Source organism: Staurois parvus, unplaced genomic scaffold (assembly GCF_062004578.1).
Source record: "Staurois parvus isolate SC_StPar_1 unplaced genomic scaffold, SC_StPar_1.0 ptg000009l, whole genome shotgun sequence".
In the NCBI taxonomy this organism is placed as follows: Eukaryota; Metazoa; Chordata; class Amphibia; order Anura; family Ranidae; genus Staurois; species Staurois parvus.
Genome location: NW_028317805.1, coordinates 2,203,856 through 2,224,357, shown reverse-complemented (window position 1 = coordinate 2,224,357; position 20,502 = coordinate 2,203,856). Strand labels below are relative to the sequence as shown.

The 20,502-nt window shown below is 40.5% G+C and overlaps 1 protein-coding gene across 2 annotated transcripts in view; it reads left to right on the top strand.

Moving 5' to 3' along the window:
• The window catches only part of INPP5A (inositol polyphosphate-5-phosphatase A), a 569,268-nt gene extending 549,178 nt beyond the window's left edge, over window positions 1–20,090 (top strand). The window contains exons 13-16 of one of the 2 annotated variants that reach the window (XM_089669171.1): window positions 4,582–4,693; window positions 8,673–8,741; window positions 10,907–10,943; window positions 18,214–20,090. In XM_089669171.1, the coding sequence (XP_089525297.1) occupies window positions 4,582–4,693; window positions 8,673–8,741; window positions 10,907–10,943; window positions 18,214–18,263 (268 nt within the window). In that variant the 3' untranslated portion in view covers window positions 18,264–20,090. Of the gene's footprint in view, window positions 1–4,581; window positions 4,694–8,672; window positions 8,742–10,906; window positions 10,995–18,213 lie in introns of both variants that reach the window. The other variant, XM_089669173.1, reaches the window with a different exon arrangement.
• The last annotated feature ends 412 nt before the right edge of the window (window positions 20,091–20,502 follow it).

The window sequence follows — 20,502 nt, the reverse complement described above, 5'->3', positions numbered from 1 at the left end:
CGGGGCTTTAAAAAACTAAAGGGGCTTTATGGCGACCTAAACTTTTAATATTTTTAAAATTGCACTGTTTATCTCCCACTCACCTCCCTGCCTGTCTCCAGCACCGCACTCGGGGATTGGCAGGGAGGGAAGAGACCTTGCAGTGTGACGAGCACCGACTGGGTGCTTGTCAAGAAAGGGTAGTGTAAGGCTCTCAACGCTCAGCAGAAGCTCATCTGCTGAGCTATTAAATAAGGTGCCTGCCCCAGTGAGGAAAAAAGATTCCTTCAGGTTACCCTCGCACACGGAAGCACTTAGGTGCTCAGTACCAGCGCATGCTGAGCAGCCAAATCATGCTCAAATGTCAACACTGTTAAAGGATAAGTTAACCTTTTTTTAAAAAATAATAATAATAAATGCACATTTTTGCAGGTAAAAAAAAATTTGCATTTAAATTTATTTATTTATTTATTTTTAGCCTGGAAGGCATTGCATCAGCGATCAGCAGATCGTGGGTGTAATGCAGTACTCCTGCAGACTGTCAGTGTAATATGTCTATCCGGCCCTCATACTGGCAAGCAGTTTCACACTGTCAGGAAGAATCAATGAACTACCAGATCACTAAACATTGCTGTGGCAGTTCATTGAGAACTACAAGCCGACAGTTGCAAAGGATGTGTCAGTACTTGTAGTTGATTTTCAGAAAGTGACAGCCAGGTTCAAAGAACTTCTCCCTGTACTGCTGTCACACAGAGGGCTTGGATAGCCGAGCTGCTGCAGGAGCAGGAACATGTTACATGTTCCACGCTAAAAGTGGGTGGAACATGTAACGTGTTCCCAAAGACGAACTTATCGTTTATCCCTTTCACTGCAAGAGCCCTCTTTGCGTTTTTTTTGCACAAGTTTACAAAATAATCACTTTAGGCCTGAAGGTTACATAAACCCTAAAAAGCATATATTTTCTGAAAGCAGACACCCTAGAGAATAAAATAGTGGTGGTTCAAATATTTTATGTCATACGGTATTACTGCAAGGTCTAAGGTCCAGGAAACACAAAATTTCAGTAAAAAACATAATTAAGTTAATTTTTGGCACAAGAAGGCAATAAATTACCCATTTTTTTGGTAAAAGATGAAGTTACACTGAGCAAATAGACACCCAGCATGCCAAACCTTAACTTTGCATGCACTTGTGAAATGGCGGAAAACTTTAGTTCCCTATATTTTCTATAGGCAACACTTTTAAAGCCTCCTCTAGGTCATCAGTTTAGCGTTACACAGTAGGTCTTGTGCTAAAATTATTGCTCTCATTCTGGCTTGCGCGGTAATGTGTATCGCAAAGGACGTATTCACACATAGGCGCCCTGACGTGTGTTTGCATGTGCGTATATGTGGGGATGGAGGGCCTCAAAGGTTTTTTAGGGGGCAGGGGTTGTGTTTGGGTGCAACTTTGTAATTTTTTACAGTTAAAAAAACATTTTATTTTTTTTACGCAACATTTTTTTTCCATCGCATAGGGGACAAATTTTTTATTTTTTTGGTAACAGGTTCTCTTTGAGACACCCAGGGTCTAAAAGACCCTGCATGTCTCCCTTGTGCTCCATTGACTGTAATGCAATGCACTGCAAAAAGCTGTCAATGGGGACCTGGAAGTGATGTGATACACATCACTTTCAGGTCAAAACAAGAAGGGGAGGCGGGCGGATGCTCTCCTCCCTCCCCTCTACTAGCCAGCACCCCGCTACTCCGGTCCCACGCCTGCAGATGGGCAAGCGGAGCCCAGGATACAGAGCGGGGTGGAGGTGCGTGCACAGTGGGCGGCACTTTAGCGCAGTGTGTGGAAGCAATCGGGTGGCAGCACAGTCGCCTGAATAATTCCACCTGTCAAGTAAGCCCTGCTGCTTGCCCACAGCAGGGTTAAATGTTAAAAGGAAACTACCTACCCGGTGCCTGGAACTACATGTCACGGGTGTCAGGTGATATAAATTGCACATCCCTGCTCATGTGGCAAAAAGCTTATGGAACTATATACCACTAAATGTCCTTGAAACATTCAAGCGTTTGAACCTTACTGATGGACATTAGATTAAAAAAAATGTTCCTGTTTATATATTTTAGATTGTGCAGAAGATATTTTTTAGAAAAGCCTGTGAGTGGAAAAAAAATGTGTAAATAATATTTTGTTCACCTCCCATCACACAACTGACAGATGGCGTGTCTCCATCTTAAGATAAAGAAACAATCACATTTGACTTTTGATGGTTTTTCCTATACTGGTTAGCAAAAGGCCAAACGCTTTTCTACTTAATTGTTCATTAAGGAATACAGGATTCAGTTATTCAGAGACATGTGGGGTATATTGCTTCCTTCAGGAGGATTTGAACACTGGTAAAAGAAAAAAAAAAAGCCACTGGTCAGCCAGGAATAGCCACTCCTGCTGTCTTAGGAGACACTGACTAAAGTTTACCCATTACTAGTCTTTTTTTTTTTTTTCTTTCAATCATAAGAATCTTTTTCTTTGTTCAAAACCTCTTATACACTTTGCTAAGCTGGGCTTTCTTTGCAGCCATCCAGATCAGTGTTCCCTCAGGCCTGTCTGAAATGTGGCTTTCAAGCACTTTTGGGCCATCTTGCAACTATGATTTCTGACTTTTAACACAGAGACTGTAAGACCTATTTCTGCACCTTCCCCTCCATAAAACTTTTTTCAGATATTACTGCAGGTGAAGCAGCCCGAGCCTTTTCCTGCAGATATATTGAGATATATTGTCTGACAGAGAGTCTCAAGAATCCTTGTTGGATTTTGCTCCTGGGGAGCCTCAATCATCTGATTTAGCACCCATGCTTTAATTGTACCATATCAGCTATTTCTGATGCTGTGCGAGCCACATATGAGAAGAAACAGCCTGCTGCTTCTGCTAGTGCTGTTACCAGTCAAGGATTCGCGAAAGGCCCCAAGACTATAAAAACGTTTCCGGTACACTCCTTAGTTCAACATGATCTTTACGGAGAATGGAATACTCCCAATAAGCTCTTTGCTCCTTCCAAAAGCTTTTCAGACCAATATCTGTTTGATGGGGATCTTTTGGAAAGTGAAAAATTCCTACTGTGAAGCTGGGGAATATCCTGGCTTAATAAAAAAAAAACAAATCTGTTCTTATTGATGATTCTCTAATGTTTAAGGATCCCATTGATAACAGTTTGGAAGCCCTTTCAATCTGTATTTTCACTAGCAGGTTCTGCTGTACAACTTGCCTTAGCCATGATGTCCATCTGTCAAATCTTAGGGGAATGGACCCTGTTTATGTCAAAGCATCCAGCAACAGTCCTTACCCTTTTAGTTGTAGAGCACTTGGAGCTTTTGACTGCTGCCCTAAATTAGTGCATTGATAGCTTAGTTACCTTTATCCACCTAATCTCCTGAATGAGTGTCTTTTCTGTGAATATAAGATTATTTATTTGGCCAAAATACTAGTCACCGGAATAGTAATACAAAAACCACTGGCTGCCAAAAACCAATGACTTTTGATGGTTAACATTTTGGTGTTTCACTGGACAACTTCATAAAGTATGTCACTGGTAGGGTGTCACTGGTAGGGTGTACTCATTTTCTCCAGAAGTTGGATTCTAAGCCTCAAACTTGCAGATATTCTCTGAAGTCAAAAGAATAGCTTTTGTTTCTCCCAGACTTTGCACTCTAAGACTAAACCTAAGGCAGAGAGGTACTTTCGTAAACCCTGTGCCTCTAAATTATCCAAGCCTGTGGACAATTCCTCTTTAGCATGAAGGTATGCTTCCACTTTCTGAATCCTTAGTGGACATCTGGACAGGATCATCCCAAATGCTTGGGTAAGGGAGGTGGTTTTAATGGGTTACAAGCTAGTGACTTGCTCTCTGCATCTTCTCTGCTTTATGTTGTCCAACCTGCCTTAAGCTAGTAGACCTCCATACTGCTCTTGCAGGCCTTTAGAACCTAGAAGTTATTACCACTGCCATCATTGCAATGGTGTAAATGTTTCAGGTTTTTTTCCAAACTTTTCATTGCACAACAGGGGGCATTCAGCCCATCTTGGATCTTTGATTCTGAAGGCCTTAAATGTCTTTATTCTAGTCCAAAAGTTTTGCTTGAAATTCAGGACACCCATCATAGGTTGCCTCCATCAGGGGGACATTGTAACCTCTGTGGACATCAATAAATACATACTTGCATGTGCCCATCTTTCCAACACACCAGCACTATCAGTTTAAAGACCTGCAATTTGATTGGTGTTTCTGGGCAGCTACTACTCTTTATTAGTCCAGATTTTCTTGCCCTGTTTGTCTACTTCAATCCCATAGTATGTGGCTTAAAATGCATGTATATTGTTACTGCTACCAACTGCCTTTGGATTCCTTAAACATCTCCTTTTTTTCTGTACTGATAAATACAGATTGCTCAAAGACAAGAACGCAAAAGACCAGAGCATATCTCTAAGTTTTTCTGAGTCCTGCTATTTAAAAACATTGTTGTCCATTTAGTCAGATGTCTGTGTTGTTCAGCACACTGAGCACCTCTGACAAGTAGACAGCAGAGCCTGACATGTTTGTATTGACTCTTTCCTAGTTATCCATACAGTGAAGACAGCAGTCAGGGGAAGCAATACATGAATACACGATGTCCAGCATGGTGCGATCGAATTCTAATGTCACACTCTGCTAAAGAACTTCTTTTAAAGGTAAGACTCCCCTGGGAATAAGGCTGAATCTAAAGAGATACTCATTGTAATGATTGTAACATGCAGTGTTTAAGCTTTTCTCTTACTAATCATCCCTGCAACATAAGATTGTAAATGTTTTTCAGCTTCCATCTACCCAGATGTCATATTTCTTTGGTTGGTGGGAGAAGTGAGGATTTTAATGCATTTTGCAATAAAACAAATATCAGGAGGAGTGAGACTCTTACAGCTAAAGTGGAATGATTGAAACTCCAAGGTGTACAGGTTGGGTGGGGGCAGATGACTAGACCAAGGCCTCAAGGTGGGAAGATAATCGGTGACCTTAGAATCTTAAGAAGCCAATGGGCAAATAAGCAAACCAGCAAAGGAAGAATGTTCATACTGAACCTATAAGAGAATGGCATGGTGTTGGGAAAAAAAAATGGAAATTGAAGGCCAGTTTGTAATCCCCTGTTGTGGGCTGTTACACTTACCCAAGCCCTGCACCCATGCTTCTCTACTGACACTGTAGTCGTGGAGTTGCTTACAGTTACATGAGACAAGAAACCTAAATCTGTCTATATTTCCACTAGAAACACTGTACACTTTTTGTTGGTTCTCTATACAGCTCAATGCTTCATAAGGGAATGTGTTCATGTTTTTGGTAGCTTAACACAGCGAACACAAAAATTAATTCCGTACCCTGTTTGCTTTAATTCATGTAGTGTGACTTGTATAGAATTGTTAGTCTTGAATCACAAAAGAAATGTATGCATCAACATGGGTTACATTAATAAGAATTCATTTCAGAAGATAGGAGTAGCAAATGCATATTAATGCACTCATAAAGCAACTTGCAGGATTTTTTTAAGATGCACTGCAATTAAGTGCACTGGTTTGAATAGGTCCTGTTAAAACTGAGTATCTGATAATGCTTTGAAGTGTTTGATAATGTGCATGATGTGAATAAGCCCTTAGTGTATGCTCTGCAGTTCATTAATAAAGAGATGAATCTTAGGTCTTTTTTTCAGGCTTAAGTGCTGATCCAGCTAGATTTCATATTAAAGAAAAAAGCCAAGATTGTATCAGCCACACATTTCCCTGTCTTCTCCTGGAAAATGGATGGTGTTCACAAATTAGCACACAGCATGTTGAGCCTTTCACACTAGGCGTTACAGATTGTACAGACATGGGGCTGTAAACCGCTTTCATGCAACACCATCTATCATGCCATGCTCGGTTACCTCACCATCATGTTATTTTATGCTTTCTGAGCCCTAAAACACCAAAGGTTGCCCACCGCTTGCGAGGCACGTTGACGCCTGATAGCATGCAGTAATGAATGCTCAGTGGAGTGTGCCCTGTTCCTGCTTGTGCAGTGCTGTAATTTGTTTATCTGTCTAAAGATTATACAGTTGGAAATCCACAATTTTATGCTGCCTTTCTAAATTATCAAGTCTCTTTTTGATGAATGCTTTCCCACTTGCAAAGGAAGTGCCATTATGATCTTGAAATATTGGAAAGTGCTCATGCATACAATGCAGAAGGTTATGTTTTTCTTATGCAATTTTGGCAGACAACCATAATATAAAGTAAATCTGACCTTAAACCTGCCTAATGCATTAACATAATTTAGTTTTTACTCTAAACAGTGATGTATATATTACACACTTATTCATTCAGACTTGACTGATTACAGGGAGAAGTCCTTGACAATATTTAATAATCGTTGACATGTCATCACTTGATGTTTGTTGAGGTTGCCATAATGGGAATCTGACAGATTTTGTGTTTTAGAGTTATGTTTCCTTTGCACATTTCTGCCATACGATTATGAGAACAGATTTGCTTGAATAGAAGGGAACAAGGATGGAAAAGTATTGTGTATGTAAAATATGATCATTTTTGGTATTAAAATGAAGCAGTTTTTTCTTGGTCAACCCTTTATAGAAATTCTTTGTTGTTAGATAATACATGACAGCATGAGTATTTTTAGACTATGGAAACTAAGCATATGGACCTATATAACTGCTCACTCTCTGTGTACCATCATCCCATATATTTCCCTTTATTCAAACAAATTGATGTATATACTTCCCTAAGGTATTTTTACAGTATAAATCCACACATATATTTGTATATAAAAAGTTTAATTTATTATATAAAATTGAATATACAAAAAATAATGTAAGGATAAAGGACCTCCTTGCTCATACCCCAACATGTATCACAAATCCACTTCATTACAGTAGGAAACTACATCCCTCATTAAGATCGCATAAGGTTGGAGTGAGCCAGAACTTGACGTGTTTCATGGCTATTGGTATCAACTTTTTCAGGAGCTTAGTCAAGGTGGTTACTTAAAAGATGCAAAAATCCCCCCTTGTGTGATGAACTCTAAAAGAGAAGCATCAATTTTGAGATATACAGGAGCTACACATATAATATCACAGTAGGTTGCCTACAGCCTGATAAGAGTTTCACAGGGCGGACCAGAAGGTAGGTATCAACCAGGGGCGGACTGACAACTCATGGGGCCCCCGGGCAATAGGGGATTATGGGGCCCCTCTGTCCTTGCCCAAACTCAAAAAAAAACTATGAAAAAGGTACCAGGGGCATCTCATGGGGCCCCCTACTGACCTCGGGCAGTGCCGAGTTTCCAAATGGTCATTCCGCCCCTGGTATCAACCAAGGCTAAATTAGTAGATCACTTCCACTCAGTCTTGATTCCAGTATACTATTTAACTCAATATCACGCACATATTTAATGCCTACACTTGCACTTCCATGAGTACATCCAGGAAATAGCCGATCAAGACAGCCTCCTTTTTAATTTATCTTACCCACTGATACCTGCATTCCCCCACTGCCCTTTATGTCTGCAAGAGCACTGCATCAGCTCTGTCAAAGTTGCTCAAACCAACAAGTGCTAGCTAGATCTGTGGCCTCAGTCAGTGCTGCTGCAGCCACACCCTCTGAATTTTTTCAGCCCATCCACCAGGGCTTGGACACAGAGGTGGGCACCTCTGTGACCAAGCCCCAGTGGGTGGGGCAAAATGCATCAAAGGTGTGGTCGGAGCAGCACTGGCAGAGACCACACATCTATCTAGCACTTGTTGGTTTGAGCAGGCTCTCATGCAACATAGTTTTACACTTCTGGATGGGTAAATTTGATGCCTGCTTCCAGCTTCTGATCATCGGCAGGCAAGTGCAGTAGTCTTGGCTTTGAGCGGCACATCCCTTTTGTGATCGCAGCTTTGTTAAAACTTACACATATTAATGACCTTCCTCTCTCCCCTACATGAAAGTGTTCAGGCCCAGCAATTGGCCACTCAGGCTCTAGCACTGCATCCTCGGAGGAAGGGAAGAAAATCACAAACCTCCTCTTAACCACAAGTACTGAATATTTTCTAAGGTTCCAACGTGTGAACCAAGAGGTGGGGAAGCTGAGAATTAATGGGTGTAAGCGTCCCCCTTTAAAGAGAACTTTTCCCTGAATGCAGTCTATACTTCTTATCACATATGTCTGTTCTGCTGGATTCTCTTGAATGAACCAGTAAACCTGGCACATGTCATATTATAGTACTATATATGCCATTCATGGACTTGTATGTACGGTTTTCCAAATTGCTACAATCCGTAAAATATTTGTCATGTTTCATAAATAAGGCAGCCTGAGAGGCTGACTTTTAAAGCAGCAGCATCACTTTACCACGGCTATATCATTATGTTGAAAGAAAAAACTAATTCAGAACATTTATAAAGCACAGCAGCATGCTTTTACAAACGTGCCTTCCATTTTACTTCTTTTTTAGGACTCAAATAATAATGTGTCCATTTCTTCCCAATGCTCCTGTTTTTGTTTTTCGTTTTTTTTTAAATGCTAAAAATTAAAAAAGAAACTTGTAATAGTATGCTTTTTTTTTTTGCTTTTTTTTACATTTTTGATATGCAGAATATTTATTACCTAATTGTTATTTATTTCTTGCTTTATTTCCAGTCTGAAAATGATGAAAGAATAGTGATGTATGACAGCATTGGGCCAAATATCTGTATGGGGGACCACAAGGTAATGTATTATTGTGGGTTTTTTTTTTTCTTTTCATTTCCTAGTATAGATCAGTGTTTCTCAACTGGGGTTTCAGATGAACCCTAGGGTTTAACAAGAAGTCCCCAGGGGTTCCGCCACAAATCACCATTGTGGTGGATGTATACCGCCCACTTTTGTTTGCAGTGGTGTTATCAATTCATACTGGCATTCAGAGGGGCAGAGAGAGAGCTGGAGCACTGTGTGTGTATGGAAGCAGTGCGATACACAGTGCGGGGGAAGGGGGACAAAGAGCTAGAGCACTGTGTGTATAAGGCAGCAGTGACTACAGTCTGAGGGTTGAGCAGAGAGAAGGAAGCACATGGCTAAAGCAGGAGGTGATCATAATAGCTTTATGTTATGCCACAACTGTACATAAAGCTATTATGATCTCACAGCCTGCTACATATAGTCTCATCCAGCCACATGCCCCTGCCTTCTGCTCCCCCTATCTGCAGTCTGCCTTCAGTGCTGCCATACACTGGTTGTCACCTCCTGCCACATTCAACCACATGCTCCCACTCTCTGCTTCCCCTCTCCACAGTCTGCATTCACTGCTGCCATACACAGGATGTCACCTCCCGATCCAGCCACGTGTTTCTGCTCTCTTCACTCCTTTCTCTGCCACCCTCTGAGTCACAACTACAAGGGAGACATCGGGTATCAATGCACACTGTCAATGTGTACTAAAAACAACATTGGGCGGATATACCTTTGCCGTAATACTGATTTGCGTTTGAACCCCATTTGAGAAACCCTGTGTTAGGGACTTGCAGAGTGGTGCAGGGAAGTGTACTCTTAGTTACTCCACTGTTCCCCACAGGTCCTCCTCTTCTGTCTGTCCCAGGCTCTTGTATGTGATATCAACCGCGATGGACAAGAGGGGGGCTAGCGGGGATCAAGGCATGTTACAACAGCAGCTTCGCTGCACTGCTCTGCATTTGTCAATTGTTATATTACAGCTCGCTGATCAGATCCAATGTTCTGTGTGCTGTATGTAGATCTGAAAATTTTTCAGGGGATTTCAGATTTTTCTGCAAGGCTTCCTCCAAGGTAAATAGGTTAAGAAACAGTAGTATAGTTAAACATTTGTGTATTATGCTGAGATTTGATGAGCACTTTTTTACTATTTTACTTGTCTGTCTGGTCTCAATGTTTTGAGCCACCAACTTTAAGCATGCAAAATGTGCATACAGCTGTGAGTCAGAACCGATGCTGATGAAAATTTCAGCAGTGGTTGTCTACATAATTTCTCGGTACAAGTGTTCTTTAATGCAGTCTATTTTGTACTCCACTGAAGATTTAATGTAAGTTGATCCTATATAGAGGACTAAAGTGGACCTATGCACATATGTTATCATAAAGCTGGTCTGGGTAAATATAAAGTAATAGGACTGAAGTATTTACCTTACCTTTACATTTTCAATTGTTAGTAGGTCTGTGGGGATTAATTTGTGGAACCTCCTCTAAGTGGGTCTATTTAAGTATGTGAGGATTTTGGAGGTGTGTGGATAGAAAGTCTTGAAAACTCCAAAACACTGATTACTTTAGTAGATTGTGATATAAAACATAGCCACCATGTTTTGGAGGATTTGGGCTCCCTTTTCAGCAGTCACATACTGCAGACGCTCCAGAACACTGTTATAATAGGACCAAGACCGCAGTGCCCACAACCCAACCAAATGATTTAACACTACCAAAGCCCCAAAGAAAAGGCTTTTTTTTTTTTAGACATACACTCAGAAATTGCTAATTATTCTTTAACCAGCTGGTATTTTCAAGACTTTCTATTGATGCATGCCGCTCCTCCCTGCCATAGTTTTCAAGGGTGTTGATTGTTCCATCTTTTTCCATGTTAGAGATATTTCACTTTTCGCCAGGACACAAAGTAAGGAGCAATCCCCTCAAAAGAAATACAGATTGCAGTAAAAACTTTCAGATTTGCAGTTTATACTAAGGAAGATAGACAACTCAATAGTAACACCGTGGAGACAGATGTCAGGGCACCTTGTATCTGTTTGCATAGACAACAACTGAAATCAAGACCATTTTGCATCTGGATTTCAAATCCTCTTAAATTTTAGGTGATCTTACTGTAGTTGTAGACTAATGACTAACAAAGATTCACATCTTTCTTCTCTGTACAGCCGGTCTTCCTGTCCTTCCGATTAGCTGCTGGGGCAGGTAAAGCTAATGCACATGTTCACAAGTGTTGTATCGTGCAGTGATGTGGTGGTAAATATCCTTTTTTTTTCTTTTTTTTTTCAAAAATCTACAGTCATTCTTATTTAAAGTAAACTGTGGAAAGTGGGTAATATTAATGTAGGCACCCTAAGGTCAAGTATACTACTGTAAGAGCTGCAACATGTCCTCTTTCAGAGTTTCCGGAGAGCCCCATAAAATTGATATGCAAATTCTGGCTTCCACAAAGTCAGAGAATAGGAATCCTTCTGAATCTTTCATAATAGAACATTGTATTATGGGATATGGAGTGGATACTTCATATGCTCACATTATAAGGGAAATCAGTGGATGTATCACATTCAGAGACTCCAGCTCACTAAATTGTTACATTTATGTTTCTTTCTTTTGAAGAATATCAAAATAATTCAAGATACTATTTTGCTGGTAAGAGCACATGGTTAGCACAATATAATAAATGTTCCAAAAGCTCTCGCTGGGTCAGCTTGGAAGCATACAAGAGTCCTTCTATTAACACTGACGCTGCACTTAACAACTACAGTGGGGCAAAAAAGTATTTAGTCAGCCACCAATTGTGCAAGTTCTCCCACTTAAAAAGATGAGAGAGGCCTGTAATTGGCATCATCGGTAGACCTCAACTATGAGAGACAAAATGAGAAAAAAAATCCAGACAATCACATTCCCTGATTTGGAAAGAATTTATTTGCAAATTGTGGAAAATAAGTATTTGGTCAATATCAAAAGTTCATCTCAATACTTTGTTTTATATCCTTTGTTCGCAATGACAGAGGTCAAACGTTTCCTGTAAGTCTTCACAAGGGTGGCACACACTGTTGCTGGTATGTTGGCCCATTCCTCCATGCAGATCTCCTCTAGAGCAGTGATGTTTTGAGGCTGTCGCTGGGCAACACGAACTTTCAACTCCCTCCAAAGGTTTTCTATGGGGTTGAGATCTGGAGACTGGCTAGTCCACTCCAGGACCTTGAAATGCTTTTTATGAAGCCACTCCTTCGTTGCCCGGGCGGTATGTTTGGGATCATTGTCATGTTGGAAGACCCAGCCACGTTTCATCTTCAATGCCCTTGCTGATGGAAGGAGGTTTGCACTCAAAATCTCACGATACATGGCCCCATTCATTCTGTCCTGTACTTGGATCAGTCGTCCTGGTCCCTTTGTGGAGAAACAGCCCCAAAGCATGATGTTGCCACCCCCATGCTTCACAGTAGGTATGGTGTTCTTTGGATGCAACTCAGCATTCTCTCTCCTCCAAACACGACGAGTTGTGTTTCTACCAAACAGTTCTGATTTGGTTTCATCTGACCATGTGACATTCTCCCAAACCTCTTCTGGATCATCCAAATGCTCTCTAGCAAACTTCAGATGGGCTTGGACATGTACTGGCTTAAGCAGGGGGACACGTCTGGCACTGCAGGATCTGAGTCCCTGGCGGAGTAGTGTGTTACTGATGGTAGCCTTTGTTACGTTGGTCCCAGCTCTCTGCAGGTCATTCACTAGGTCCCCCCATGTGGTCCTGGGATTTTTGCTCACTGTTCTTGTGATCATTTTGAACCCACGGGGTGAGATCTTGCTTGGAGCCCCAGATCGAGGGAGATTATCAGTGGTCTGGTATGTCTTCCATTTTCTAATTATTGCTCCCACAGTTGATTTGTTCACACCAAGCTGCTTGCCTATTGCAGATTCAGTCTTCCCAGCCTGGTGCAGGTCTACAATTTTGTTTCTGGTGTCCTTCAACAGCTCTTTGGTCTTCACCATAGTGGAGTTTGGAGTGTGACTGTTTGAGGTTGTGGACAGGTGTCTTTTATACTGATAACAAGTTCAAACAGGTGCCGTTGATACAGGTAATGAGTGCAGGACAGAGGAGCCTCTTAAAGAAGAAGGTACAGGTCTGTGAGAGCCAGAAATCTTGCTTGTTTGTAGGTGACCAAATACTTATTTTCCACCATAATTTGCAAATAAATTCTTTCCAAATCAGCCAATGTGATTGTCTGGATTTTTTTTTCTCATTTTGTCTCTTAGTTGAGATCTAGCTATGATGCCAATTACAGGCTTCTCTCATCTTTTTAAGTGGGATAACTTGCACAATTGGTGGCTGACTAAATACTTTTTTGCCCCACTGTATGTACTGTGGTCCAGGACAATGTTTAGTACTGGTTAAGATCAGACTCCATGGTAGTTTACAGTCCATTTTTCCTCTAACAATTTTAACTACTATATGTCTTTTGTCATGCCTCTGTTTAGCTTTCAGTACATTCAGATTACCTACAACTCGGTTATCCTGCAGAGGCCTTTGACTATGACCTCAACAGGTTTTAAACATACAGTTGCAAGAAAAAGTATGTGAACCCCTTGGGATTACGTGGAGATTTGCATGAATTGGGCATAAAATGTGCTCTGAACGTCATCTAAGTCACAACAATAGAAGAACACAGTCTGCTGAACATAATACTACACAAACATTAGATGTTGCCATGGTTTAATTGCACATAACATGTAAACATTCACAGTGCAGGGAGGAAAAAGTATGTGAGGCCCTAGCTTAATAACTTCTCCCAGAGCTAATTGGAGCCAGGAGTGAGCCAACCTTGACTCCAATCAGTGTGATGATATTGGATGTGTTGCTGACAGCTGTCCTGCCCTTAAAAAACACACACCTGTTTTGGGTTTACTGGTTTCAAGAAGCACTGTCTGATGTGAACCATGCCTCGCAGAAAAGAGCTCTCAGAAGACCTACGATCAAGAATTGTTGACTTGCATGAAGCTGGAAAGGGTTACAAAAGTATCTCCTTGAGCCTTGATGTTCATGTGTCCATGGTAAGACAGACTGTCTACAAATGGAGAAAGTTTAGCACTGTTGCTACTCTCCCTAGGCGTGGTCGTCCTGTAAAAATGACTGCAAGAGCACAGCAGCAGAATGCTGCATGAGGTAAAGAAGAATCCCAGAGTGTCAGCTAAAGACCTACAGAAATCTCTGGCACATGATAACATTTTTGTTGACACATCTACAATAAGGAAAACATGAAACAAGAATGGAGTACATGGGAGGACACCACGGAGGAAGCCATTGCTGTCCAAAAAGAAGATTGCAGCACGTTTGAAGTTTGCAAAAGAGCACCTGGATGTTCCACAGCACTACTGGCAAAATATACTGTGGACAGATGAAACCAAGATTGAGTTGTTTGGGAAGAACACATAACACTATGTGTGGAGAAAAAAAGGCACAGCACACCAACATCAAAACCTCATCCCCACTGTGAAACATGGCGGAGGGAGCATCATGGTTTGGGGCTGCTTTGCTGCCTCAGGGCCTGGACGGATTGTTGTCATTGATGGGAAAATGAATTCCAGAGTTTATCAAGACATTTTGCAGGAAAACGTACGACCATCTGTCCGCCAACTGAAGCTCCGCAGAGGATGGGTGATGCAACAGGACAATGACCCAAAGCATACAAGTAATTCAACAAAACAATGGCTGCAACAGCACAGAATACGCCTTCTGGAGTGGCCCAGTCAGAGTCCTGACCTCAACCCGATTGAAATGCTGTGGCATGACCTAAAGAGAGCGATTCACACCAGACATCCCAAGAATATTGCTACACTGAAACAGTTTTGTGAAGAGGAGTGGTCCAAAATGACTCCAGATTGTTGTGCAGGTCTGATCTGCAACTACAGGAAACGTTTGGTTGAGGTTATTGCTGCCAAAGGAGGGTCAACCAGTTATTAAGTCCAAAGGTTCACATACTTTTTCCTCCCTGCACTGTGAATGTTTACATGTTATGTGCAATTAAACCATGGCAACATCTAATGTTTGTGTAGTATTATGTTCAGCAGACTGTGTTCTTCTATTGTTGTGACTTAGATGACGTTCAGAGCACATTTTATGCCCAATTCATGCAAAACTCCACGTAATCCCAAGGGGTTCACATACTTTTTCTTGCAACTGTAGAGGTTGTTAGAGGCCTGATAACTTCCGGTCCACCTCAGTGTTAGTTTCTTAAATTGTAAAATGATTGGGTGAATTTGGTACCTCATTGGATCTAGAGCAGTGTTTCTCAACCTTTTTTCAGTCAATGCACCCTTTAAAATTATGGACAGTCCTGAGGCACCCTCTTAAATTATTTCTAGAATGGGGTGCCTCAAGGCTGTCCGTAATTTTAAAAGGGCACCCCATTCTAAAATGGGAAAAACTATTCTAATAATTTTATATAACGCAGCAACATCCACACATATAGGACACCCAACATTAGAGTTGATTTATTCTTCCAAAGCAAATACACTTTTGCGCACTGACTAGCATTCCAGTGTTTCTCTTCTCCCTCAGTTTTTCTCCACCAATGAGCTAATGTGACCCCAGCGTTGATGGAGAGGAGCAGGGGAAGGTAAAACTAGGATGACATCCATTTATCAACTGATGATGTCATTGGTTGTCAGGATGCCAGTGGCTAGAAGGTCGTAATGGTGCACAATGAAAACCTGTGGCTTTTTATAACTAAAATGCAGGCTTGTTCCACCCGCTGGCTTGTATACAAGTTTTGGGCAATTTTTAGACGTTTTGCCAGGGCACCCCTGAAGAAACCGCAAGGCACCCCAGTTGAGAATGGCTGATCTAGAGGACTTGGAAGCAAAAATATAAGACTGTGCACCTTTCAGAATACCGTAAATACATATATGATGAAAGTCAACGCCAAGCCCCTATTCATAGGGGGAAATCAGATCAGAGCTCTATTAAACAGAAAATTACACTGAAACTAATTTTTCACAGTATCTAAACAAACTCTTGACTAATCACAACGGAGACCAGATACTTGTTTAACAGACTACAATGGACCAGTCATAAAACATCCTATAACTGAATGTATAAATGCATCTACAAAAAAAAAGTGTTTAATTCATGTTTGTACAGATAAACAATCTTTATGAGGACACTTTTTATGCATCTACAATTTTTGTAGATGTACTTATACATTCAGTTATGATGATATAGAACTGGTTTTTCATAGTTAAACAAGTGTTTGATCTCAAGGTGTGATTAATTTTACTAGAGACTCCATGCCAGCTAGGAGGTTGAGCGGGTCACTTAGTCTGTTGTGGTGTAAACTCTTGTCTTAGGCATGGAATGTGATATTGCTGAGTATTCAAGCAATCGAGCAAAGTGACATAGCAAAAAACAGACTCCAAATTATAGACACAGTTAAGATTTGTGAAAGGTCTGGGTGCCCTGGGGTGAATAAAGCTTTGTCAACTATGACAATTCTTTCCTACTCTCAAAGTTGGAATAATACTGCATTTAAAGTTGAAGTACTTACCTGTAGTAGTTGAGGGAGTTTTTCCCTAAAACTCCTGCCTCTTTGCTGCAGTGCATCTTCTTTCCTGCAGTTCGTGGAATGGCCACCTCCTTACTTCCAGCTGCATGACACTGAGCTTAATGTAGCTGCATCCTGTTGAGCCCAGCTGCCATGAACATTGCCTTCTGTAGTATTTAGGACTCTAATGGTGATGTCAGGATGTTGACATTGCTGCCAGTGTCTGTTGATACTGGCACAGGTCTGCACTCCACAACCCACCCAGTAATGCTGGCTTGTCCTCACTAGTAACCTAATAAAGAACAGTGTGCCCTGCTATTCTCTGCCCACAATCCATGTAGACTCAGGTCACAAGAAAGCAGCTTTTTAGGAGGATTACAAGTATTTATGGTGTGAAAAGTTACAAACTATTCTGCAGGGGAGTTCATCAGGGAGATACATTATTTGGATGACAGGAGGTCAGCATGAGTTATAGAAAGAAAGTAAAGTACAGACAAATACAACAATCAGCCATAACCTTATGACCACTCACCGTAACCCATCCTGGCACTTGACCTCTGAAGGTATGCTGTGGTAACTGGCACCAAGCTGTAAGTACAAGATCCTTTAAGTCCTGTAAGTTGTGAGGTGGGGCCTCCATTGATCAGACTTATTTTTGCAGCACATCCCACACATGCTTGACTGGTTTGAGACCTAAACAATTTGGTGGCCAAGTCAACACCTCAAACTTGTTGTGTTCCTCAAACAATTCTTGAATTCATCAGACCAGACAACCTTTTTCCATTTCTCTGTGGTTCAGTTCTGATGCTCACATTCCCATTGTAGCTGCTTTTTACTGTGGACAGGGGTCAGCATGGGCACCCTGACAGATTGGTGGCTATACAGCCCTATACACAACAAACTGTGCAATGCACTGTGTGTTTTTCTGTCAGAACCAGCATTAACTTTTTCAGCAGTTTGAGCTACAGTAGCTCTTCTTTTGGATCAGACTACATGGGCCAGCCTTCACTCCCCACGTTCATCAGTAGTTCTTGGCTGCCCATGACCCTTTCACCAGTTCGCTAGTTTTCCTTACTTTGACCATTTTTGGTAGGTCCCGTCAACTGCAAACCGGGAACACCCCACAAGAACTGCAGTTCTGGAGCTGCTCTTGCCCATTCATTTAGCCATTACAATTTGGACCTTATCAAAGTCACTCAAGTCCTTACGCTTGCCCTTTTTTTTTTTTTTTTTTTTTTGCTTTTAGCCTATCAATGTCAGGAGCAACATGTTCACTTGCTATATAATATATCCCACCGACTATCAGATGCCATTGTCACAAGATAATCGGTGTTATTTACTTTACCTGTCGTGGTCATAATGTTATGGTGCATCTGTGTATGGCTGATCGGAGATGAAAACATAACCTTGCTGACAATTTTACCCTCTTTTTTTCTTTCTTTTTTTTTTTTTTCTGCCGCCTTAGGTATTATTACAAACATAGTTCTCCAAATTTATACTAGTCAGGTATTCCGTATAGTGGTGTGCTCTTCAGTGTTTTAAATAAATCAGCTGCTGCAAATACCTTTTACTTTAATCAGCTGATTAGGTGACAATTTCAGCTTTAGCAATTGGCTTTATGTATCCTTTCAACTCTTGATACTTACAGTATGATACACCTGAAAATGTTAAATCTATGGAGAAACAGGACCATATCCGTTTCATTGGAGCTGCCAGGGCTGTTGTGAAGTGCTTACCATTATCATGGCATGGTGCCTACATATATATATTACTTTTGTCTCCTAAGGTTTACTGATTAATATTGCATGTTTTTACTTTGTTTTGATGTGCATATGTGTTTTGTGTGTATTTATTTTGCTGTATCAAAATTATGTTTTGTGTCTGTTACTTGGCTTTAATGAGAAAAAAAAAAACTTTCGCCCATTTTACAGGGAAGAGATGCCAGCCAAGTGAAAAGATCTATCGAGAGACCACGCTGTGAGGATGTCCACCTGCAGTATAGCAAACTCCTCCATTTTAGAGCCTCACCGATAAATTCTGGTCCTCACAGCTCATTTTGTACATTATGGATCATCTACTAGGCTTCATCTTCCCAAAAATCTCACATACCTCACTTTCCTGTATGGTTGTAGAGCATCCAGTAGAAACATGGATACATGTATATATTTTTTACATCACTGTTGTGTTGCCAAAACGCTAGCAGACCATGCATATCGTAAGTTCCTGTTTTATCTTACCAAGGCATGAGACAAAACTGGAGACAGGTTTCCCTGCACAGCATCTCTGTGGGGGGGGGGGTTTATCAGCCTCTGGGATCATCCACAGCTCTGCTGTCCACCTTCAGTATTTCAAGGGTGACCCCTCACACTGCTGGAGGAAGTATTATTTCCCAGCTCTGCCCACTAAAAGCTGATGGAACTCAACAAAAGGAGCCTCTCATCAATCTACTCACATTTTCCTGCATTTTTTCTTAAAGACTGAAACTCTAATGCAGTTGTAAAGGCACAAAGCCTGACGCAACATGGGGAAGTTTACTATTCGTATTCAAGAAATTTATGGTTTTTAATGTGTTTTCAATGTTGACCGAGGCCTGTATCCCTAACGTTAGGCTAGCTAGGGGTGTAGCCACTAAAGTGCAATAATCATGATCATCTTTTAGTGACCTGTCAGATCAATAGCCATTACTGAATGTCAATAGATAGCACACGCTAGGTAGAAAGCCCCAGTCTTTAACCCCCTTCCTCTCCCATTTTTAGTGTTTTAAAAGGATTTACCGTACTACACTGCCATATAACATGGTTTGTTTGTGTATTTCAAGTCACACAGCAGCTGCTTTTAATTTTTATATATATATAATATATAAATATAAAAAATATATACTTTTTAAAGATAATTTATAAATCTTACCAAGATCTATGCTAAGTATTCCTTCCAGTACTGGCGTTATGTGCCATATCAGTAATGAGCATTCAGGAGTAGAAGTTTTAGATATATGTACATCAGCAACCAAAATTTCTATACGTAATCTTTTTTGTGTTGTCCTTGATACAGAAACACCGTCAATACAATACATATATATATATATAGTAGCAGTTTTCACTTTAATACTCTTGTAATAAATTATTTGTATGTGATATTAGGACTGAATGTGAAGTTTCGAGGTAGGATTGGGTGTATCTTTTAAGGGTTTTGTAAACTATTTTATTTTTTTTATTTTTTTTTAGCTGTCTTTTGTTACTGTATCATGGTGCCAATTACTCTATACCCCAGTAAAGAGATGGGAGACATATCATAAATATATATATATAGATAATCTAGAATAGCCTAATACAGATAGAACCTAGTTTTAGAACAATTGTGCTCAAAGAATATATATTTTTTTTTTTCCTAGAAAAGGAAAGACTTGTCGCTGTTGGCAGGTACCCCAGAGTACAACATTAAAAGGTGATTAAAGAGTCTTTTGATGAAACACAAATGTTTCTACTATTGATTTACTTCAGAACACTACAGAGTTCATGGACTATGCGATTGCATTAGGTTGAGACTCATATTTTGTTTCTAAATCACTACGTTTCAGAAATTATTTTATCTCTGCTTGCAGAATCTGACTTGGCGGTTGCACATTAGTTGCTCCGTACAAGGCTGACGCTGCGTTATGTTAGTGTGCCATGTCTGCTGTAATCTTATCACAAGACTATGTTCATGCAAATGGAAATTCCACTTATGGTTGTCTAAGAATCGCCTTTAAACAACATGGGCTATCTGGTTCTCAACTTCAAGCAATAAACTGTTCGTTGTGGCAATCTTAGCATGTGTCTTGTTTTCTTTGAATATTTTGTTTTGCACTTTCTAAAAATATTTTAAGTTCAGTGTGATTTATTTTTTTTATATATAACAGAGTGTGTGTTAAGCAGATGCATTTCCTGTAACAACTATTCAAATTCTGATTTTTTTTTTTTTTTTTTTGTTCAGGTTTGAAAAGTACTAAACATTTACCAGTTCGTGTATGTAGGGCTTCAGAGGAAAACTAAGTAAAGGAAAATCTCTGTCACCCAAACAAATATTCACATTGGAAGATTTACCCTCACTTTCTGTTCCGATAATGAACTCTGACATCTCCACTCAATTGTCAATGGTCTGCAGGACAAAAAGAGAGGGTGAATCCTCCCCAGCAGGGAAACTGACACCAAAGAAAAGCCTAACAAATGTCCCTTCTCAAA